Source organism: Haemaphysalis longicornis, unplaced genomic scaffold (assembly GCF_048455015.1).
Source record: "Haemaphysalis longicornis isolate Haplotype H1 unplaced genomic scaffold, Haemaphysalis longicornis Haplotype H1 scaffold_4, whole genome shotgun sequence".
Classification (NCBI taxonomy): domain Eukaryota; kingdom Metazoa; phylum Arthropoda; class Arachnida; order Ixodida; family Ixodidae; genus Haemaphysalis; species Haemaphysalis longicornis.
In genome coordinates this window covers 121,099,665-121,124,317 of record NW_027526361.1, presented here as the reverse complement: position 1 = coordinate 121,124,317, position 24,653 = coordinate 121,099,665, and the positions used below count along the sequence as shown (strand labels likewise).

At 44.0% G+C, this 24,653-nt stretch overlaps 1 protein-coding gene across 1 annotated transcript; it reads right to left on the bottom strand.

Annotated features, from left to right (window-relative positions):
* On the bottom strand, nt 1–22,589 carry LOC144179348 (uncharacterized). The gene is made up of 5 exons (XM_077707666.1): nt 22,354–22,589; nt 14,895–15,064; nt 7,371–7,420; nt 3,684–3,749; nt 1–291 (listed from the first exon to the last, which is right to left on the bottom strand). The coding sequence occupies exons 1-5, from the start codon at nt 22,447–22,449 to the stop codon at nt 89–91; spliced, it is 585 nt and encodes a 194-aa protein (XP_077563792.1). The 5' UTR covers nt 22,450–22,589; the 3' UTR covers nt 1–88.
* Nucleotides 22,590–24,653: the final 2,064 nt, after the last annotated feature.

Sequence of the window (24,653 nt, the reverse complement as noted above, 5' to 3'; positions counted from 1 at the left end):
TTGTGAATTTCAAGTGGTGGAATTTATTTGATTTTCCCAGAAAAATACAGGTTCCGCAAATGTCACTTTTAATGCAATTGGAACCAGATTAATATTTCACAGCAGGGATAAAATTTCGGCTCATTGTGCCTTTTTCACCCTGTTGGAAACCTTCTTCGGGTAATTGCGGAGTTTTGATATTTCCCCGCACATATTCCATTGCACTAATGGAGTTGTACAGAGCCTTCGCGTTTCTGCACGTCGGGTTGGTGTCGTAAATTTTGAAGATTGTGCGGCCGTCAGTAAGGTCCACTGCAAAACACGTGATAAAGGAGGTTAGGTACGCGAGTATTACATAAAGCCACATAACCAGCGACCGGCTGAGGAGAAACAGTTATTGTAATTTCTTTAACTGCCTACTTTAACTGCCTCGGAGTATTTACAGCCCAAGAAAGACCCAGTGGTCCACTCCGCACAATTGGCGAAACCCATTCTTCTCAAGTGAAACAATGCAATCCATGAATAATCTGCACCGCACAAAGTTTAACTTTCGGCCCTGGCGTCGTCATTTGACGACACAACACATAATATCCTCTAGCGCCTAACCAACGAAACCAAAACTGCTGGTTTTCAGGCTGAGGGTTGTTCAAGTATGCCTCTTGCGATAGACACCACCATTGTTGAAATTTCGCGAGGCTGGACGATATGAAAAAGACGAAGCTTCAGTGGACACAGGATATGACGACCGTGCGGGCAAGGAAACAGAAATTCCGGTTCGTCAAAATGTTTATAAATCCGTAAATACTTGGATTACCAGCTTGATATTTTTTCTGTAAGATCAGGGTGTCATGGGGTGTCCGTCAAAAAGAAAAAAAACTTTTTTTACAAAAAAAAAATATTTTAATTGCCTAATGACCTAATTAATTAACGTGCCTGCAAATTAATAAATACTTGCACTATTGGCGTAATTTTTCATTTCTGTGCTTCTGATGTCCAAAGCTGTAAGAAAAAATGCGTAAAAACAATTTGCGCTTGAAATAAAAAATCCAGGGCTGAAAGGGTTAAAAGCCGCTATCTGAGCAAACTTATAATCAGGGTGCTCTGTGGGTACTGCTTCTGGAAACGAGATATATTTAAGCTCTCCGTCGGTTGGCCTCAGCGTCAAAAAAATTATGTAAATGTACTCAGGGAGCATAAGCAAAACCGAGGCAGGAATAATTCGTTGGGGCCGTGAGTAGAACAGTGTGCACCTTTTCTGATCACGGGCAATAGCATTCAGGTGCCACATGACACGCACTGTTCTAAACCTTTACATTTACAATTCGTGCTTCTGGGATTGCTGTGCAGTGGGCACATTTCCCCTGAAAGCTCCCGCTTTCTGGCCAATCCCGAATGTGTGTATGCGCCCCGAAGAAAGGAACGACAACAACTTTTGCTTTACGCTTACAACAAGCGCAGATAGCCTATTGCAAAGATAGCGCAGTCGCAATTGCTAGTCATGTTTAGTTTCGTTCTCCGTCTTCTATTCAATTTATCTGTGTGTACGTGTCTGTAAATATTTGTTTTAAACATTATTTTCTATATGGGCTTGTAGTGCAGTAAATACCACGTGGATAACAAAAAATGGAGATGGTACTCTGTAGAGCACTGTGCTGCTAGTGTGGAGGACCAGTTGCAGGCTAACCAAGATTAGCAGCCGTAACCGACATACAAACAATTAACTGGGCAAATACCTACTCCTGCGCGACTTGAACCTGGTTCAATTGACTGATAGCCACAAAGCGAACCTCTAGGCCGCATGAGCAGGCGCAACGAGTTCGTTTAAACCGAGTATAAGAATCACGTGGATATATGCTCAAACGAGCCCATAGATTGCGCCACGCATCATGAGCCCCTCAGGAATGTGTTTTGGGAATACGGGGTCCGGTTTCAAATCCCATTTGATGATACATGTGTTTATGTTAGTCCTTGCATCGGCGGGCTTTTTTTTTACCGGACAACTACAACAGCGACTCTTTTTCGTACAATAGGGAACTCGGCTTAAAACCGAGGTGTCTTGTGTTTTAAGAGGTCGGCCGACAGGAACACTATTTTTTATATACAGCTTTGTGCCGGCCCTAGTAGAGCAGGATGCGACTAACACGCGGACAATGTAACTGCCAGTGTGACAACTTGTAAATATCTTCTCAGAACAAACTTTAAAATATTAGGAGAGGAAGAGGGTGGCTTCAGATACTTTGAATTCAGCATCGAGCATTGGGTAATCGGAGTGAGTCGAGATTGCCTTGCTCCGCTCCGCCTTCAAACGAAGTTCACCTTCACCACACCATCAAATGTTTCGCGCTTCGAGCGTGAATGCACCGCCTGGTAAGAGATTAAAGAAACCCAACACGATCACTGCTCCTCTCAGAAACAGGGTTAGGCGACTAGCGTGTTTGCGACTAAATATTCTAATGTTTTTAGCACCGGGGCAGGCCCTGAACCTGTTCCGCTGTTCCGGTGTCTGATGCTACCGAAAAAAAAGGAATTTGCTGCTGCCCGCTCAACTGCAAAGTTATACCAGTTCTTCTAAATTGACCTCACTTCGGTGTATATACCAGTGGCACAACGAACTTCTATTGTGGTGGCAGACTTACTTCTACACCGTTCTTTTGCTAAAGAAAAAATGGACATCCACGTGAATCCGCCTGACGTCCCCAACCTAGACAAATTTTGATGCATCGGCGAATTTTCAGAGAAACCTGCGCGACTTTCTATTGCAGTCATGTGATAACTTTTCAGGTGGGTGTAAAAGCTTATCTACTTTATAAATATTCTTGAAAATGGTCGTCTAACTATTTTTTTTTCACAGTTTCAGACCTTGTTTTAGGCGAATTTTTTGTTTCAAATCCTCGGTAAACCATAGGCGGTGGGGCTGTGAATGATTCTTTGAGTATTCGGTTCTTCCGCGTCTGGATCGATATTATACAGGGAGATAAAAATTAAATTGACAGGTTTCTTTAAAATTACGAGCTTAGATTTACGTGTAGACCATCTCGACCGTGAGGTTATACGCCGAGGGGGACACATAAATATTATTGATGTCGATAGCTTAATTAACTAAAATTGAATAATTTACTGTGTAGTGGCTGGAGTAAGCAGACATGTCTGTATTGACATGTTAGGAGCAATCGTTTTTCCAAGCAGTTTCATTTGCTTGGATTGCCTCCAACTTTTCAAAAAGAAAACATGCCTGTTTACTGGAGCCATTATAAAGTTATTTTCAATTGTAGGTAATTAAGCCACCGATACCAATAATTAACACCAAATTATGGGTCCCCCTGGGCGCATAACTTCGCTGTAGAGATGGTCTTCGCGTAAATCTAAGAGCCTAATTTTAAAAAACTTGGCGACCTAATTTTGATCACCGTGTATAGTTTAAATCTTCTTTGGACCAAGCCTCAGTGGCTGTCACCGCTGAGTTTGTGCGCGAAAAGGTTTTATTAAGTTGATTAGTCAATTTGTTGTGGCTTTTGAAATCCAATTGACTAAAAGCTTTGACCTAGATTGTAGTTGCTTTTACAGGAAGACAAATACGACTGCATTTTTCTTTTCCTGCAACAAACGAATATTGCGGACACTTTATAATATGGCCACTGTGAGGTGTACTTTTGAAATGTCTTCGGTAAAAAACGGACCCTTTCGGCCTCTGTTTATTTGCTTACCTTGCTTAAAGAAGTAGGCTGTGCCGTATGCCGGATGCAATAGTTGATCCAGGATAACTTTTCCATCTGTGCAAACACCAAAACGAAAAAAAAAGTCAGCTTGCCTCCCTTCCCGTCACCGTGTGAGGTATGCCATCAACTGTAATGTAAGATATGGCTTTGCCACAGCGCTATTAGCATCAGTTGTTCATATAATAGGCACCTTTCGCGAAAACAAGCCATCACCTCGAAATGGCTGGCTGGAGTGCTATAGCGGCTGTGTTCCGCAGGCAAGGCCAAGATTAAAGGTGCTAGATAGCTCAATCGTTCACTTCTCGTTAGGCACTCCTATTATCTCGTACCTCCCATGGTTACGCCTGTGTGGCGCACCCTTCCTAGATCATTTCTTTTCTGGATTCAACGTACACAGTTTTACAGTTTTCGGGCCCTGCGGTTCTAAATCGCCAAATACCGGAGAAAACTGAAGTTGGTCGTAATATAACAAAGTAAAAAAGAAATGGGCATGCATACTTAACACGTTTTACTCAAATCTTAACTCTGGCCATAAAATTTGGGAAGAATTCCGTTCTTCGTAGCTTTGCGGAAAAGATGGAATGTGCGACTTTTGTGGGGACCTAAATACTCGAAAGGTTAAAGAAAGCTCCTACTCTCCCGAAACTTTGAAAACTGAAATAGTCGAACCGTTGCGCTACCCTAGGTGTTATGGAAGTAGTAGTAATAGTAAAAGTACTGGTAGCCGTCGTAAATACGTGTGCGGCAGATACGGGGATGTGTTTTTATAGTGTAGAAGCCCATTCACGACCGTGAGGTCTCTACCATGGATACCATTTGGTTTTGGGTGTCCAGGCCATTACTGGTCCTTAACGTTTACCCGTAAAAAACGGGAAAGAAGGTTAGGTTATGCGCACACCTCCGTTGATGATATGGGATAGCCCGTCTGATTCAGAAAAATTCGCTTTCTTTGGGATGTTTGGTGTGATGTAGGCGTTGTAGCCACGTGCGCCGGGAGAAAGCGTTGGTGTGAAGTCAGCGGAGAGCGGTTTCTTCTTGCTTTAGTAGTTTTCGAACAGAAGGAGGGAGGGATTTTTTAAGAGCGGGGTAATGCTGTGCGGTGTCTTGGAAGGCGACGAAAGACGGGTGTCCAAAGCGCTATCGGTAGCCTGGGAGAGGTGGGCGCAGGCTTGCTTGGGAGCTTAGTTGCTATCCTACAGTCAGGTGAGAGTTGAGGACCAGCTTGCAGAACGAAGCAAATGACTGATCGCGGTATTGAGGCAGGGTCTTCTTCCATTTACAGTGTAGCAGGGGAATCAGGTGATGAGGACTTCCCACAAGCTTCGGATCACCCGAAATTCCGCAGTGCCTGAACTTCTGGGCCTATATAATTCAGCATTCAATTCAGATATTTGTTTCATTGATCTTCTTCGTAGATAAGTGCTGCTTGATCACAAGAGGCGTAATATTGTTGTATCATTACGTCCTGAATTTAGTTTGGTAATACTGCGTCCTTCAAAATATCCTAGAACCTGCAGAAGCTTTGGAAGTGTTTTCAATGCGGGAAGCCTCAAGACGGAAACGATGATCAAGCAAAGGATGATCATGATTATGATCATGATCATAATGACCAGGTTGATCACGACGATTATTACTTTTTTTAATTCGGAAGCACACCTTTGCCTCAGTTTTCATATTCCTGCTACACGGAGTTTATACGCGTCAACCTTCCGTGTTTTTTTTTTTTTTTGCATTTTGTGATTCTAAAAGCGTCAGTGGTTTTTTTTTTTCGCCGTATGGATAGATTTTTTGCTGATGGCGGGCCTGGCTTTTCAAAGTAAATTTTTAAACAAACACCATGCCCTTTACCTTACAGCTTCTTACCTACTTTACACACTCTAGGCAACCATATAATTACAGCTAATATTAGTTTAGTTAAGGAAGAACATTCGTGCCGTCGTTATGACACTCGAATGGCCCTTGCAAGCGCCTTCACACGTGACACAATCTTCACCGTGTATAAAATTATCGAAAAAAATCTGAGTATACCAGGAACAGCAAAACTGTATCAATATGTCCGTAAGAAAGTATGAGCAAAGACACATGCAAGGTGAACATGAAATTAAATCAGGATTAGCTATAGCAGACGGGGCGCGTTCTATGCAAAGCGGCTCAGTCGCATTGGGTGTCGCGGTTTGCACCACCTCAGCTAGATTTTCTTTGTTCTCGAGCCATGACTTCCATAATCGTGCCAAGAGCAGGGGCGATAAATCTCCTTCCTTATTACAACGGGGAGGGTGCTTGGCTGGCTTCAGACCTCTTTCCTCCCCTTGCGAAGCCCCTGAGTACCTGTGTTGCCGATGATCACACCTTGACAACCCAGCAACTATTTCTTGCAGGCCACGATAGCTGGTACATTTTCTCTAACCCCTTTAGGACTTCTGTCACGATCTCGCCCACCAATCTTGCGTCAAGTGACAACCGCGCCCCCGTGAATCTTCAATGTCGCTGTACGGTTGTTGGCTTGTGAAATTATGGAGCTCAAGCTTGCTGTCGATTAACTTCGGTGGTGTCAATGGCAATGGCTCTTCCGTCTCGCAATATCCGTACGTCTGTTGAGACTTCCTTCCGACTGTGTCAGTACCAGTTATGATTAGTATCGCTACAGTCATTTTCACTCTAACCCTTGTCGTTCGCAGAGAAGTATAAATGCAGCTACAAAGCTCGTCCCATGACTTATGTAATACCTGTATGCAGTGCCTTTGTTTCCAAAGGATAAGTCAAGGAGGCACCGCGACCGCTTGTTTAGATGAGTTCGTTTACTGAAGGCATTCTGCAGCCTGCACTCCCGCGCACAAGCGACGCACATATGTTATGCAGAACCTCTAATAGTGTACTTCACTCTTGTTGGTAGTTACAATGTGGGAGCGACACAAATAGCCAGAGTAGACAGCACAGCTACAGCAAAAAAAAAAGGTTTTATTACGTGACTCCAGTATTCTCCTCAATCAATAGAACTCATTACCTCAGTTCCTCCACTTTTTCACTGTTAGTTCTTCTTCGTAACTGATAAGATGTAATATTATTATTGCAGACACGCCTTAAACAGCAAGCAGTTTTCAATACATTGTAAACAAACCGGATACGGCGTTACAATTTTCTCCAAGATGAGAACTTGAAAGGCAAAGAACTGAGTAAGCGGCTTAAGAAATATTCAAAGTGGAAGAGTGCACTGCACGCCACACCTGGGCTGGAAAATATTCTAGCTTCAAGACATCTAAAATTACAATAAGGTAAAAATTTGGGCTGGTTGGTACATATTCTAGCATAGCAAAAACAGCGCGAAGGACGGGACGAGGAAGAACGGCTTTTACTATTCTTGAATCCAAAATTGCCTTCAAATTTAGAGTTGTTAGGCGTGTTCATTTATTGAGTAGAGGGCGCTGATAAAAAATTCGTGCAATAGTGTGAATTGCAACGTGCACTCTCCCATGTAGAGGGAATACGATATCAAGTAACACACATTCTAGCTGGCGATTACGAAGGTTTGAGCGGATTATTTGTACTGCGAAGAAAAACTTGAGTTGGGCTGGTTTTTGTCAAGTAGCCAAGAAATTGGGCGTGAGTGTGCATAATTATGTCAGTAACATCACGTAAATCCCAGCCGCGCACTGAAAAGGAGATATGGCCACTCACCAAGAAGACCACGTTCCACTTCTGGTAGGTACTCTGCATACACCACCTTACTGTGATAGAAAATAAAACGTTCATTTGTACTAAAAATTGCTAAAAGTTGCTGAAAGTAGTATTTCTATTAGAAGACATCTGTGATGCCAACTAAAAGGCCATTTACTATTTTTGATCGTATCTCTTCCATATGTGTGTTCGTACTTTCATATCACGCCACTAACACGACACTACTTCATTGAGGAAAACACCTGGCACGATGGGCGTTGGTGAAAGGAACACTGTAACGCACCTGATATAGAACGGGTATCGGTGAAGAAGCTGGTTAGAATGAAAAATAGGGCCTCAAGAATCAACATAACGATTGGAAGTCAAAGTCTACAGCTTTTACACTCAGAAGGATTAAAGGTACTATATTTTTGATCATACTGAAAGCATTGGTTAGACAAGCCCGTGACAAATGTGTGCCTAAAATATCTTGCTCTTTATTCGTTAACATCGGTAATACTTCGAAACAGCATGAAATGGGTTTATATTAATGAAAACGTTTGCGGTGTGATCTGCTTAGCTTCAACTTAGATGCCTTGAACGCGACCGCAGCGCCAATCATGCGGGGAACTTTAGGAACGGCTGGAGACTAATAGCCACCAATCTGTCTCTTTTTTCTGGCGCAATATATATAAACAACTTGTAGCGGCCGATCTCGCTTTCTCGCCACCATCATGATAATCAGCTTACGTATGTGTTTAGTACAAAGAAGGCCTCTCCCTTGAGCTGCAAACCACTCCCATTATCCACTGTCAGAATCTATCCTTCACAGCAAATTTTATCTTCCTTCCAAGGAGTCTTCCGGCTTCCTCTACTCGCAATGTTGTTCTTCGGCATCCCTTGTGTTACTCGAATGATCCCCCTCACCCCAAACTGCTAATGTAAATGTGGAGTTAGCTCGGCTAATTGGTAAGGGCCCATTCTAATTATAGGTGCAAAACAAGATGAAAACACTCGAGCCGCCGACAGAGACACCCCGTCTCCCCTCTGTGTGTTTTCGTCTTGTTTTGCGTTGTAATCACCATGGAGCTACAATATCAAGCTTGTACTTTAACTTTTGCATATCTCTGAGGCGTATATCAAGAACAGTTTGCATTTTACGTTCGAAATTTTTACAGACAGTTTTTCCGGACGCAGTGACACTGCAATCGAGTAGTGCCGCAAGCAACCATTCTGCCAGACCAAGACTGCGGACCTTCAAACGCGCTGCAACCGATACCAGCGTGGAGTTAGGTCTACAAATATTCTTTGCTAAATCTGTACGACGGACATTGGACAGGTTAGGTTTCACCATCATAGCGAACACTAGCATCATCCCTATAAACATCGTTTACTGAGTAATCAAGGGCCCGTGATGTGGTAATATAATGCTGCGAAGTGATATTCCACCGCAAGACATAACTTCCTGTGCTGGTAATTAGGTGCCGAGCAGGCTAGCATGTAATTTTGTCCTTTTAAACCAAGTGAATATTTTTAATCAGCCTGGCAAGACAGTGCCAGTTTAGAATGTTCGAGATTCTGGCCCAACCTTCCAAAACGCACTGTCCTAATTACATATGAGCAAATAAGAAGATAAAAAATTAACGTGGGCTTGGGCATAGTTCCACATACCACGATACATGTGTTATGTTCGTAGGATTCTCCTTCAGCAATCTCTTTATGTTAGACCGGACGTACTTACACGTGCTGTTGCACACAATATTTGGTGATCATTCATATCTCCTATTTTCTTGCCGGATATATGCCAGCCAGAAGAGGGCGCGGTGTTTGGTGGAATATATATAGCTCTCAGGCAGCACTGTGTCTGTTAGTAATATTTTCCAGCGAAGCTGTGCTTGTCTACCTTTTTAATGTCCGTGCCTTAAAACTGAGCTCTCTCTATAAGAAAGAAAAGCAAACCTGCAAACCCCCTATCTTCAGGGTGTATCAGCCGGCGGCTATGGTGCGTCGTAGGGTATTTAGGGCGTTGTAAAATATATTGAGATTGCTGAAAGTGTGCAAAGCTATGCTAAAATCGCCTAAATTAGTTTAGAGAAAATAACAAGGATAAAGATAGAACAAGGTGACTTAAAGTGGATTGAAGTTGGTAACGTTGTGAGGCGGGATTTTAAAGAACTGATATTCATACCAAAACGGGATAAATAAAATAATTGCAAACACGAAAAGAAAACCGAAACACAAAACCAAAATAAAAGTAACAGAACAACAAAAGCAAAGAATAAATAAACCGAAGACAAACACAAGGTACTCGCGACAAGAACACAAGGGAAATACTGGTGAATTACTGCTACGCGCTTCCAACAGGTTTCATGTTGTGTGGAACTGCATCAATTTTCTTAATTTCTTTCCTGACTAACTTTTAGAGAATGAGGTCGACGCAGGCGTGGGTATCAAAGAGTAGAACAGGCAACGGCCGTGACTGCTCACCCCACCGTACCATGCAACGTGTCCAGACGGGCCACCTTACCAACCTAACGCATTAACATTTGATGTAGGCGAAAGGCGAAAACGCTCGTGTGTCAGACTTCAGCGCAAGTTAAAGATCCCTAGGTGGTCAGAATTAATCCGGAGCCCTCCACTACGGCGCCTCATCGCCTGGGTAGGGTAGGTGCGTTAAACCCTACAATCGATCAAACGTATTAACATTGTAGCAGTGTTCGGGCAGTGTACTTCGTTTAATGCGAGAGGGTTAGCTGGCTTGTTTCGGTTATTCAGGTGCGCTCTACAGCCGTTCCCATGAATCTTCCTCTGATATTAGCTGACGCCGTCAACTAACATCTAAAATACAACCGTTGCAGGGACGGGAATTTAACCCAGGGAAACCCGGTAGCAGGTGAGTAGTTTAACCACTACGTTTCACCGACACCACGCAGAAGAAGGGCATTTGAGTTACTATAAGTAGCACGCCACATAAAACACGATGTTACAAGTACTTTAATTATGTTGTCACTCATTTAATATCAACTGACACGATCACTGTTTTTCCCTCCAACGGACGATGCCTCTTCCTACTCGAGGGGTCTTTCTCTTTTTTCGTCATATATTTTTCATTTCATGCGTTTATAACGCTCCTTTCCAAAGCCGTTTCTCACCCATTTTTATTGACTTTGGGAACAACTAACTCAATACGGATTTTAGGTAAGCCCGCCGTGGTGGCTCAACAACCAACGTGTTGCGCTGCTGATCCCCGTGACGCGGGTTCGGTCGTGGCAGCGGTGCCTGCTTTCCAGATGGAGGCGAAAATGCGAAAACGCCCATGTGCCGAAATATTGGTGCAAGATAAAGATCCGCTGGTAGTAAAACTTAATATGGAGCCTTCCACTATGGTGCGTCTTATATCCCATGTGTCCATTACGCGCGTTAAAATTAAACATTTTGAATTTGTGTGTGTGTTGTAGGTCAGATGTGCCAAGGTTTCACTCAAACCAAATTATGTAGGTATGTATAAACCATGCTACTATGATCAGAAGCGTTTTTTTTCCGATACAGTCAAAAATCGATCTAACGCAACGCGATCTTACGAATTTCCCGAACTAACCAAAAAATTTGGATTCCCCCCCGGGGGAATATACGGCACCATGCTTTTATGAACTCGAACTAGCAAGCTAAATTCAACGCCATTCCCGATTTAACGAAGTATTTATACAAACTGACGCTTAAAAAGGAGCAATTTCGACTGTGTTTCACCGAGAAAAAAAAAACGAGGCATCTAGTTGTATTTTTATGTAGCTCTACGAATAAATTAAATAGTCGCGTGGACGTAGATCATGGCATCTCGGCCAGCACGCTTTCCAGGATTTTGAAGGGAAAAGACAGCGTCATCCATGCCACATCGTCTGAAATTACGTCGAAGAATGAGAACGTCAACACCACCCCGCACGAGACGTTGGAGGAAGCCCTGTTTAGGGGGGTTCGGTGATATGAGAGCCAAGAACGCTCCGCTCAGCGGGGAGGAGGTACAACAAAAAGCGCTTTGTTTCGGGCCTATTCACAGGGTGCGATGGCTTCAGCGCAAGCCCGGGCTGGCGTATTTTTTCACCGCCGACATTTACCGCATGCCTAAAATATTCGAAGAGTGAACAGAACCTTAAAACAGCGACATTAAAACAAGAAAAGTTTTGGAGGCTAGCGTCGCACCACATCTCAAGAACCACAATAGCTGTCAAATTAATCTAGGCTTAACAAAAGGTTTTTGCAAGCGCCGGGCCGCCACAGTTACGATGCCATGCTAGCTGCTGGGATGCGCCTTCCTTCTCACATCGAATTTGAGGAATCAACTGTTTGTAAAATAACAATCCCGAGTTTGCAAAGTTCTCGATTTAGCGAAGTAATTAGTGGTTCCCGGTGACTTCATTAGGTCGGGTTTTAGCTGTATATGCTTCGCGTTCATGCTTCTTGTTCTGGCATAAATGCTTTTTTGCAACAGTGTCTACGGTAATCTTGGAGCTCAAAACGAAAGCAGCGCTGAAAGCTTTCTCCGGTTCACCGAGTTATTTTTAGCATATAAAACTCTCATTCAGTCTTCATTATTATTTATTTATTTTACCCTCAAGGCCAATGACATTACAGAGGGGAGTTGGGGCTCATGTAGGGGGAGCAATACAACAAAGAAATAAAACAAAGTGCGGCAGCAACAACAACTACGCATGTTCACTTAACACCTGTTACATTGTTAGTAATGTAGTGTGGAAGCATTCGTTATCTTGGATGCCAGTGATTGGTCTGGGAAGGGGGTTCCTTTCGTTGGATGTACGAGGAATGACTGACTGAAAACAAGTGTTAGTTAGGCATGTCATAATGCCTACTTTGTGAGGGTGGTCAGTGCGGGACGAAACACACGAAGATAGAGAAATGAGAGATGCGCGTAAAAAGGAGTTGTGGTAATATATTTTATGAAACAAGCAACGTCTACTGTATTTGCGATGAGCAGGCAGATGAGGTAACTGCAACAAATTTTTAATGGATGAAATACCAGCTGTTCTGCTGTAACTGTGAAGAATGAAACGAGTGGCGTTGTTCTGGACTAGTTCTTATGATTTAATGAGAGTTTCAAAGCTGGGCTCTCAAATAGAAGCTGGGTATTCAAGTTTTGACCGAACTAAAGTTTTGTATAACAGTGTTTTAATGAGACAAGTGCGGAATGAAAATTGCGGCGTAAGTAGCTTAACATGCTATTAGCGCTGTTAATTAAATTCTCAACATGCAAACGTGCCGCACAATTTTTTGTAACCAAAATTTTGTTGCGCCAGAGTAACCTCCTTTTTACATTGTCAGACTTTGCTACTAATAAGCAAAATTCAATTGACATCTAACATGGCTGCATGAGCTCCGTCCATTTGCTTTGAAAATATGCTTGTGCTCAGAAGCCACATTTAAAGGGACAGTGAAGTGAATTTGTCACGACCTTTTCTTTGCTTGCACTGCGTAAAATGGCTCAAATAAACAGACTTTTTATAGTTTATATGGTCGATAAGGCAGCATTTATTTTATAAAGCCCGAAGGAAGAAAAACTACCATGCGCCGTCTGCGGCGGCCGCACCAACTAAAGCAGTGACGTCTATACGAGGTGCGACGTGATTGGAGGTTGTCCAAGATAAGAATTCGAAACAGTTCTGGTTTCGGTTCTGTGAAACAACATGCTCGGCATCCCACGTTATTGTTGGCTGGGCACTCGGGATTTCCAGTAATCGGCTTACCGTGCTTCTTCCATGTTGTCGGTTCTAAATTGCGCCAGATAAGCCTACCAGAACGGCAATTGGAATGGTAACAATCACTACCCGAGGCGTACGCGGTGGATGAACGTCCCCCGCGTCGCGGGAGAACCTCAAATGCGATGTGCTTCTCCACCACCTCTGGAGCTTGCCTCGCTCGTGCCTATATCGTAAGAGGGGTGTTCGCACCAGGCCAAGGATCGGCTGATTCGGGACTGTGCCCTCAAGCAGTCGGTGCTTATGGCAACACCACGACAACAAAAACTCGCTAGCGCATCATTGTCAGTCTGCACGCGTTTTGCGAACTCGCTCGCGGAGTACTTAACGTTCCAGTGAAAAAATGGTGAATTCAGTATAGAGAGCATTGCCCAAAAATCAACTTAAATTCACTTTAAAAAACGCTATCAGGGATTCGAACTTAAGAATTGCAAAACGATATACATTGTACCCCAAACCACTCGGCCACAAGCTATCACTGTCAGGGGCGGAAATATGAGGTTATAATATATATCCTAGTTTAAATTTTTATTTAGTTTTAGCTGTACAAGCTCATTAGATGGCTATTTCTTGAATAGCGCTCGTGCAGTAAGCGTCGCCCAAGTTTCCACATATATCTCTTCTCTAGCGACTGCATTCCTTAGGAAGAAAAGTGATCGCAAATGTACGGCCGAGCTGCTGACCGCTGTGCTAGTTCACCCAGCGCAAAAAGTGCTACCCGCCCCTTGGTTTTCCGCTGTACCATAGAAGGTTCGGCTGATTTTATTTCCTTAGTAATAACTTCGCTTACTCTATTGCTGCCTTCGATTGGCCTTAGATGTTTCTACTAGCGTACCAGTCAGCGAAGCGTAGCATCTGCGCTTGCGGGGAGCGACTTGTACTTAGAGCTTGATACAGTCTACAAACTAACAAACTAAATGCACATTCTTCCAGACGCAAACGCGTCGTGGCTTAGTTTCAACTGAGCAAACGAATTGCGACGTCCCGCCGATAACCGGCCGTCTATGGACGCTGGGCCGACGGATTCTATCGGGGGGGTCAACTAGCCGCGCAGTAGCGCAGTCTAGTCAAGCTATCTCCTTTTGACGTGATACGAGACGTCATAGAAAACCGGCAAGGATGGTGCAAAACGGAGGGCAGGATTTCTTAATTGTTTTTGCTACTGAATAACGTTGCGTAAACGCTGCAAAAGTGATCGAAACGTGACCTAGAGACTCCAGACTTTGCGCTAGTAATCCCACAATGTTTAATCACTTCGATGTCCCTTTCACAGTGGGCAAACTAGTTTCTGCTTCGAAACGTTCAGCGCCAAAGTGGTTAGGGATGAACGACAAAGGGTCGGTACAGAAGGTTGCTCCGATGTACAGAATACCTACCAGGCCAATTTCTAACGTCATTCAGTCGTAGTTTGCTAAGTACATATTAGTGCAAATTAAGAAGAAGAAATGGACGTAGGCAGGGCATGTAATGCGAAGGCAACGTAACCGTTGCTCATTAGGGTAACAGAGTGGATCCCTAAAGAAGGCAAGCGTGGCTGGGGGCGGCAGAAAGTTAGATCGGCAGATGAGATCAGGAAGTTTGCTGGGATTAATTGGTCGCAGTTAGCACGGGACTGGGATAATTGGAGATTAACGGGAAAAGTCTTTGCTCTGCAGTGGGCGTAGATAGGATGATGATGATGATGATGACTCAGTCGTAGTTTGCGCCCTTGTCTCTTAGTGCGTTTGCAAAATAGGTAATGCTGATAAGAAAAGACTAAAGAAACTCGTATACTCACGTTGTTTCTTTGGTTTTACCCGGCTCCATGAAAGTGACAAAGCAGAGGGCCTTGTTTACGTCGTAACGGTTCCCAATCCAGAGGATTCTCAGGTTCTTTGCGTCTTCTGGCTCGAAACTAATGCCGTTGCGGTAGCACTGATACATAATGACGTTTTCCCGGTGTATACGCTGCAATCATGACAAGACACAGCTGTCATTCCTCCACGTGCTCAAGAAGTATCAGGTTGCAGCGACTGGTATTGGTACACTGGTTTTGGGACACTTGTACCAGCATTTAAACAATTTAGGCTTAGTTGAACCCGATTTCAACGATAAAACAAACTAACTTCCAACGCGAGCATTATGAAGCTTTACGGTGAAGAATTACAAACTTGAATTCCTCTAGCCCAGAAATATCGTGCTTTGACGACTGTTCGTGTAGTTTAACATAAAAAAATTTTAATACGAAAGCAGAAGTTGGCTCGGTAAGTTTAAACTCCGGTGTACTGCGTCAGCAATAAACTTCACGCGAAATGGCAGATGGCGCCAAGACAGTAGGCGAAAGTAATGGAGTCGAAATAAAATTGGTACATATGGGTCCAGACGGCAATGGAATGCCAGGTAACTGCCACCACAGCTCGGTGACTACCTAACTAATGGTGAACCTATGGGCAAATCGTTCTGACCTCTGGCTTACAAAAGCGACTTAGGGACATTAAGTAGGTATTAGGCGAGTAGTGAAGTACCTTCCGCTAAATGGCCTCTGTTGGGCAATGCCTACGCTTAGGTCGGCCGAATAAAAGAATAAATTAAACATTGTTTCAGCGAAAACTGGGGGAAGGGAGTGTAGGGTAGGGTAGACGGAGGCAGTAGGCCATAGAGGGAAAGATGGCCACAGGTACAACCCTAGGGCCTGGGATACAGAAGTGACGGTTCCAGCCGTGGCTTCCTCTAGCAGACCTAGCTGGTTCTGTAGTGAGGCGCTAAGCAGAATCGTTTCCCATGTCTCACCCTATTCGGGAGCTCGCCCCAGTGTCGTGCAAAGTCATGCAGTTTCCCCGCGTTGCTTCCAATTTTTAGGGCAATTATAGGTGCTCGTGCCGTAACGCCTTTGCCCACCAGTATTTGTAGATGAATTTGCTGGTCTGCATTCTCCGTAGCAGTGGGGCCTCCTGAGGTGTGGGTCTTTGCGTGGAGCTCGGTACAAAGCTTTGACTGTCGAGACACGAGAAGTGTTTCTCCTTATCTTGTTGGTTTGAAAAGGCTCCGGGGACTTCCTAGGGTGTGTGCTATGTGAAACCGCACACTGCCGATTTCGTTGCTTCGTTCCCTTCTAGGCCTTCGTGACATCAGGTTGAAGTGATGTGTGTCCTCTCCAGTTGTTTGGGATGTATGGTCCCAAGTGTTTCTGGAATTTTCCCGTCCGTGATGAGACTTATTGCATCTGGGGAGTTCATTAAAATGTTTAGCTTTAGGTGGTTCTCTCTTAATCGTACGTCCAGTAGAATGGCTGGCCTCACGTAAGAATAGCCCTCACGCTGCATTCACGAAAACCTGCGTTCCTACGGCGCCCCTCAATGGACTGCGCATGAGCAGTGCGAACGTGAGTATGCATCTGCCAGTGTTCTTTGATATATTTGCCTTACTTTAGGCCCGATATTACGCTTTTAGCTCTAATATGTTTAACGGGGGCTCGTTACTTTACCTGCAGCAAGTTTCGCCTTATCTGGCGCGTCCAGAGGCTCGCAGTCGTGACTGTGTAACCTCAACCCCAGATAAAAGCCTAACAAACACGATTGACCAAGTCTCTGAATAATAGTAACGAAAAAAATAAAAAGAAACAAAGAGAAAAGGTTGGCGATAACTAAAGGAAACTTTCCGCCATTAGACTGCCTTCGCTTTCAGTACATCGTAAGCAGTGCTTAAATGTCATCCAAGCCTTTTGTTGTCAAGTTGTGAACTTTAACCGCGGTTTGTATATCCCAGTTGTCCCTATTTAACCACTACCGCTGGGATTAAGCATGGCGTTCGCTATCATCACACATAAAGAGAATCCTCTTTGCCACAGTCTGCGTAGCTGAACTCAAGTTTCTGCCATTTTTCTGACACCTCTTTAGTGATTCGTAATGCCGTGGCCGATAAATAATATAGATGCACACCGAACACGTCAGAAAAACCACAGTACAAATAAGTAGCACAACCACAGTACAAACACAGCCAATATAAGCAATCTTGAATGTTTATGCCTACAGATCACGTGCTGCGGCCATAGCTTTCTTTTTCACGCGTGCTACAGGCCTCCAGATTATCTAATCACGTTGCAAGTACATATGTCCCTGTATCTTAATAAAATAATATTTTTGATACGTGATTTCAATTTGCCCACCATCGACTGGTAACGGTTGCAAACTTGTACGCAGCCTAGCAATAATGAGAATGCTATCTTTAACATCATGCTCACACACGACCTAATTCAACTAGTTAAACAACCTACTCATTTACAAGGATAGCCGAGCTCTATTTTAGACTTTGTGTTTGTGAATCCCGACTTTTCTGAGCATACTGTATTGATAGAACAAGGGTTATCGGATCATAGCCTTGTCAGCGTATCTATTCCGCTCCTGAAATCCGTCTGTTATAAAAAACCGTTCGTTCAAAATTTTAAAGATTATTCTAGAGCAAACGATGCTTGCGTGACTGAACATATGAAAGCCGCCTTAGTTGACTTCAGCGATAATGTCAATGACGCATGCGTTCTTTGGGATCGTTTTTTTGGAAGTATGCCGCTACTGCATCACCAACTTTGTACCGAACAAACGTAAAAAAAACGAACAAGCGCACACCTTGGATGACGCGCAGTATCATCCATCTAAAGCGAAAATTAAACGATTGAAAAAGAAGCTCGCCCAGCGAAATGTGATCCAAAAGCTACAAAGAAGCCTGGAAAGTGAAGCGCAACAATCCAAAGACTATTACTTTAAACGTTAATGCCAAACTTTATTAAAAGTGACCCAACAAAGTTCTGGAGTTATCTATCCGATAACACAAAGCCAGTGATGTCAATTTCTGTCAAAGGGCGCATGGTTACAAATCGCAGTGACATCGCAAATCACTTCAACATTTATTTTCAAAGCGTGTTTGCAAATTCAGTAATATATGTGCCAGAAACGTTTTTGTTTGAACCGTGTGAAGCAAATTTCATTTCTTATTCTGTTTTGGTTTCAATGCTTTTAAACTTGAAAGCTAAAAAAATTCTGCGGTCACGATGACCTTCCGAATGCGTTTCTTCGGCGTTATGCCGAATGCATCGCCAAATTTCTTGTTGTAATATTCAAAGCGTCCTTATTAACTGCAACACTACCACGTGACTGGAGGATAGCTAGAGTCATCCCTAACTTTAAAAAAGGGGATCGATTAATTCTGTATAAATACCGTCCTATATCTTTAATTTCAACATGCTGCAAATTAATTGAACATATCACAGCCAACCGTATTCTTGAATTCCTTGAAAGACACTCGATTCTAATAAGTTTCCAACATGGTTTAAGGAAAGGCTATTCGACTGTGACCCAACTGGTCAGCGTCACAGAGGAGTTTGCAAAAACCCTTGATAGTAATGTTCAGGTAGACACAATTAGACACAAAGGTAGACACAAGCAAAGCATTTCACAAAGTTCCTCGTGACAAATTAATTAAAAAATTAAAAAATAAAGCTTCCGGAAAGTTTAGTAGCGTGGGTGTCTAGGTATTTGATGAATAGGGAGCAGTATGTTTTGATTGATGGTCATGCCTTAAGCTGTCTTGCCGTCACATCCAGAGTGCCTGAAGGTAGCATTCTGGGGCCGTTGATTTTGCTTTTATACATCAATGATATCGTCACTGTAGTTACACCCACCACTCATATCCGGTTGTTTCCAGATGACTGTATTTTATTCGGTGAAATCTCAAGCATGCAAGATCCAATTGAACTTAACACAATCCTGGACAATATATACAGTTGGTGCAAGAAATGGGGCATGGTTGTCAACGCAGAGAAAACTGTTTCCCTGCGCATAACGCGTAAAAAATCTCCATTCAAATTTCACTACACACTGGCATGATGCGCGGTGAACCAAGACAACAGCTTCAAATACTTGGGCGTAACGTTTACCAATAATCTTTCCTGGAACTTGCACATAGACAACATCTGCTCCTCTGCTTTTCGCAAACTGTGTTTCTTGAGACACAAACTTCGTAATTCGCCTCCAAGCGTTAAACTACTTTGCTACCATTCATACGTTAGACCAAAACTTGCGTATGCTGCTGTATTATGGGACCCGTATACCAAAAATACCATCGATAAATTAAAAAAAGATTCAGAGAAAAGCTGTTCGGTTCATTTTTTCAAAATTTCGTCACACGGATTCCCACCTCTGAATTAATGATTGCCAATAACATTCCCAACCTTCAGTTAACAAGACAGAAATTTCGTGTCGATTTCCTCTGCTCACTTATTAACAATGAATTGGCTATCGACCCCTCCCTGTATACATCCGCCCTGACTACAAGACACACGCGGCACAATCACCCTACATCGCTAATACCATACCAAGCGCATACGGATTGTTACAAGTTCTCATTTTTCCCGCGTACCGTGGCTGAATGGAATTACATTACTGAACCATACTCATTAGACACTGTATAGCCCCCTTTTTTGTCATGGTTGTTGTTGTTTGTGTCATGGATTGACAATGCAATGTCCGTCGTGTCATTTTTGTCCCTTTTGCTCTTTTTGTAATATTGTGCTATTCAAGTTCTCGTCCTGCCGGGACCACAACTGTGGTCCGCAGTATGTAATAAATACAATAAGTAATTTCGCACGTTCACGGAACTTTCAGATGTCAGTGGCACAACTTTGGCACAGTGTTACCGCGGGCGCCCATCATCGCTTCACATGTTCCAGATTGTATTAGAGCGAAAAATTACGGTCTTTCTCGACGAGAACATCACAAATTCTTTGTAACTGAACATCACTAAATGCGCTTAAAAGGCTCGAAAGAGGAGAACAATGCTTGCGAAACTGCGCTGTGGGCGCATGAATGCGGGAGAGTGCGTGTTTCTTCAAGGAAGCCGGAACCATATTTAGCAAAGAATACAATATGCGGAAGGGCAGCAACCGCAGTTAAAGGCCAACTGCACTCAAAATTTCGACTTCTTGAAAACCCTATTTCCGTATAGTCTGCTTAAAAAGAAAGCAACATGAAAAATACAACAGCTGAAATACGCACGTGGACGCCGCAAGCGGCCAGCAAAAATCGGCGATTTTGAAACCGAAACCGAGGAGAGCGCGGCCATTGCAGTGACGTTGCAGCCGTCCAGCGAGCGGCTGGACGGTCACCAGTTCGGGAGAATGTCTGCGCGCAAGCTCTACGCGCGCACGGGGCAGCAGAGCTCGACCGGTTCTCCCGCTGCGTGGCTGGCCAGAGGAAAAAGCCACCGTCGGCTGGAACGTCACATGCGCGTCATGGCTGTTTACGCGATCCGCCGGCAGGTGCAGAGTGGGTTCGGCAGAGCCTTTTTAAACGCTTCTGACTGATTAACGAGGCGTTTCACGGGGCTACCACTTGTGTCTCAGCTTATTTGGGGGTACTTACTACGCATTAAAAACAAATTTGGCCGAGGTGAAATTTGAGTGCAGTTGGCCTTTAACTGAGAGCGTGGGTCAATGATGCACCACACAAATTTTGTCACCAATTTTGTGAGAGGACGCTGATCTCAATTCTTCGGGAATACCACCCGCCTGAGGGGTCAATTTCATGCGTGTAGCAGGAGGAGAAGGAGGAAGAGAAACACTTCCTTTAAAACTGGGGCTCATCTGGTCTATGTGTTCCATCGCTCGTGTTCTGTAAACTCTTAGCGGAGTCAGACATGAATCACTCCCAAACGGCCCCGTTCTCAGTGTTGCTGGCTCTAGGTCCTCCTCCCAGTCTGTGGGCGAGGGAAACGGAGGAAATGGATTGTAAAGATGCTCGAAGAGCGAGTGATGGCGCGTGTCCGGTGCAAGGCGTTAAGTACGGAGAGGCGAAAAGTAGAGTATGGGATTGATGCGGGGAGGGATAGTCCGGCAGAAGGTTGTGTGGGTTTGGAGAAGCCGCCAATGAAGAGCGGCCTTGTGGGTGATGAAACAGTGGGTTGGAGCTCATATCCTCCGGATGAGATGAAAGTGTTAGCTTATGTCCCGGCAGGAGACTAGAGCGCCCCGAAACCTGGTTGTGCCGTGGGATGAACCAAAAGAAGGGTCCACTCGGGTGACAAGAGCTCAATCTGTACGGTTGGCTTGTATGCCTGTGTGGGCCGGGATCCACAGCTGCGCCATAGGGTGGGAGAGTGTTCTGCGGGAGAGGATTTTAATGGTGATTGAGGAAGGTATTCCTGCATGAAAGTTGCGAAACGCCAATTGAGAAAAATATCCTCATCCGATCTACGCCGCATCACAAAACGTGTGGTCTGTAGTAGTGGCAGTAGTCATCTGGCGATAGAAACAGGCCCCCTGGATTGTAGCAGTGTTGTATTGAAATCAGGGCAATTGCTCCACCGACTGTCGCGGAGTCCCTGACTGTACGCTTCATTATTCATCCGCTTAATGAACAAAACTGTCTCGATAAACAGTCCCTTGCACAGAATAAAAACATCGCAATTGTGGGAAGACTCCGCACTTCTTGATGATCACTATCTGTGATAGCTGCAGGCATCTTAACCAGCAATCAGCAGAAACGCGTTCTTTGGCCACTCAGATGGTGCCAAGTGCTCCACGCTCAGAACTGTTAACAAAGTCCGTGGTGGCATCCCAGGCATTCAAATCGCTTGTTATAGCGCACATACCAGCGTCCTATATACTGTTACGCACACCAGACGTATTGGACGAGCTGAGGGAAATGTGGGGGTGGGAAGTTGTTTCGGCTGGAGGCACCGAGGTCATGACAGCCGTTCCGTTTTGAGGTGTTCTTTGTTACCTGAATGATGTTTTTTTTTTGGCGGGAATTTATTTGGTGATTTAACGGCCGCCTAGACGGCATCAGCCCAATAGAATCGCCGCATGCTTGTTGCCGGTCTATAGAGCCATGGGCTTGCTTTCCCAAATACATTTTCACGGCATTCGCCGGGGCAAATGTTTCCAAATTTTTTGTTTCACACCGATATCGTATTTGGCCCCTTCACATTTAATCATTGATGACTGGAAAATTTGACGCTATACGATCACCCATCAGCACTCTTAGGGTAATTTGTAAGGTTACGCTCGAACCAGAGGGCGGCTGTATTTTAACATGGTATTTTAAGCAGAACAAACTATTATCACGACTCGAGTGCCTATTAGCGTTCCGTCGGTATCACCTAACGAAAAAGAATCAAATAGTTTGAGCATTTGGACTTGCGTTTTTCAACTGTTCGGAACGCTAACACATGTCTTCGTTGATGCTCGAGATATATATGACACGTACCTGAAAAAATTCTTCAATTGGGTTTGCACAGAAAACCATCCCCATTGTGGTGATAGCAATCAAGGCGATGGCAAGGCCTGGGTTCTTCAGCGACATGTCAGGAATTATGTAGAAGACGCCTGTTGTCTACAAAAACTGATATAACAGGATCCCCTGAAACGGAAGCACAAAAGCAATCACGGTACCGTTTTTATATAATAAATGTTTGTCTCGCAATAGTGTGAGGGCGCCCAAAATAACCAGCTTGGCTACAGATAGATTTTTAGTCTTTGGAACCTTCTAAAGCTGTCTTCACCTGAACAGAAGAACAATAGTACTTCTATTCATCATAAATGGAGCCTATTCCGCAAGCACGGCCATCAAACCATAAATAGATTGCCATTGGACACGACAATGGAAGTTCCCTTTATCTCTAGAAATGGGGATTTTTTTCTTTATCAGTTTTGCATGTCAGATTCGCAAAAGGCTTTTTTTTTTTGTCTTACCTACTTGTATCTTTTGTAGCGTTGTAGCGGCATTGTAAGCCTATTACTGAACAGTTTCATTTCTCCCGCAGAGTTTTCTGACGATCAGTACTGCATAGGTCTATATTTTGCGGAGGATGACTGAGATCGCAAATATCTTTTATATTTTTCGTACATTGTGCAATACACACCTTCTTCCTACTTATCGCTTAAAGCAGCCAGAATTATGGAGTACGACGGTATTGTATTGTTTAATCACAAGACCGTGGCTTCTGGAAATCTGCTCCTTAACGCCTAACAGTCACTGGTGGTTTTTCGGACATCATGATTACTCTCTGTTATACCGCAAAGTCGGTGCCGACTTTGTGGTTATAATCGAAATCGATTCTTGTAAATTCTATTTAAAAGATCCCCTTGTCACTCTCGCATGACGGGTGCTCAGGGTGACCCAGAAATATCGTTCGTAGTGCGCAAAGGGCTTCGTGAACGTCAGTTTTCCTCCTTCTTGAGGCTGGCCTTGCCGATTGGTTTTAAAGTCTTTCAGAAACTTACGACACACCAAACATCATAGATAAATGAAGCACCAGGCAGCACATTGGAAAAAAAATTGGCGAATCATAAAAAGGCGGATATAAAAGAATTGATTTATTAGGAGCGTGCTCCGCAACTCCCATTAGCATACTGTGACAAGTGACAGCAAGTTGATCAGCCTTACCTGTGGTCAGATGGGACGGGATCGTTTCTGTTAGTCGACGATGCCTCCTAAGCACTGATGATTGGCTTTGACTGTCCCCTTATATATCTTCGAAGGAAGTTTTGTCGAGGCCAATTTAGGTGTCTCCAGCCCCTCACGGAAAAGTACTGGGTACTTACCTTTGGTGATGCACCAATTAACGCAGCACGCGAATCATAAAACAGCTGTCTTAAATTTCCCTCATTTCAAGGACAGGAAAAACAAATATAACTTGGTGTGAATCGGTTCTAGGCTCTTTACTATACTGACATAGACTGTACATCTGCGTTAGGAATTTTTACTGCAATAAATTTTATTACTATTTTACTTGTTACCGCGCCCACGACAACCCGGAACATGTGCTTATGAACAGCGAAAAGTAATGAAAGGGTCGAAAGGCTTCCTAGTTTCGCACACCCACAGACGCATGTTGAGGAAGGACAATCATGATGGCAATAAAGAGGTCGCTGCACGGACACGGGGGCACGGGCCCAGCTCACGCCTCGCGCTCGGGCAGCTGCGCGTGACGACCCAATCGAACGGGCGACCGGCTGTCGGGCTCCTTCCTTGCGTCGCTATCCGCGACAACGCACACACAATATGTATATGTATATGTATAAGTATATAGATATTATATATATATATATAAATATATATATTGTGGGCGTGGGTGAGTGCATTCAACATTAATGAGCACTTGCTTCGCTGTAGGACCCTTATATATGCTGTGGCCAATCGCCGTCAGTTGGTAGGGCCAATCTCTCATCTGTGCATACCCATTATACTCATCATCTGTAGATAATCTTCGTCACGAGTGGCTTGTTCTGTCGAGTCACCGACGGGCGGATTAAAGCCCAGACTGCTGGTACAGCTGCCGACTTGTGTGGGGTCTTCCCTCGCCTTACAATAGATATATATATATATATATATATATATATATATATATATATATATATATATATATATATATATATATATAACGTTTCGGCCGAAGGACAGGCCTTCGTCCTTCTGACGAAGGCCGGTCCCTCGGCCGAAACGTTATACCATTCCTCTTTCGGCGTGTGTCTTTTTTTTTTCTTGATATTTGCCGGTGTCCAAGA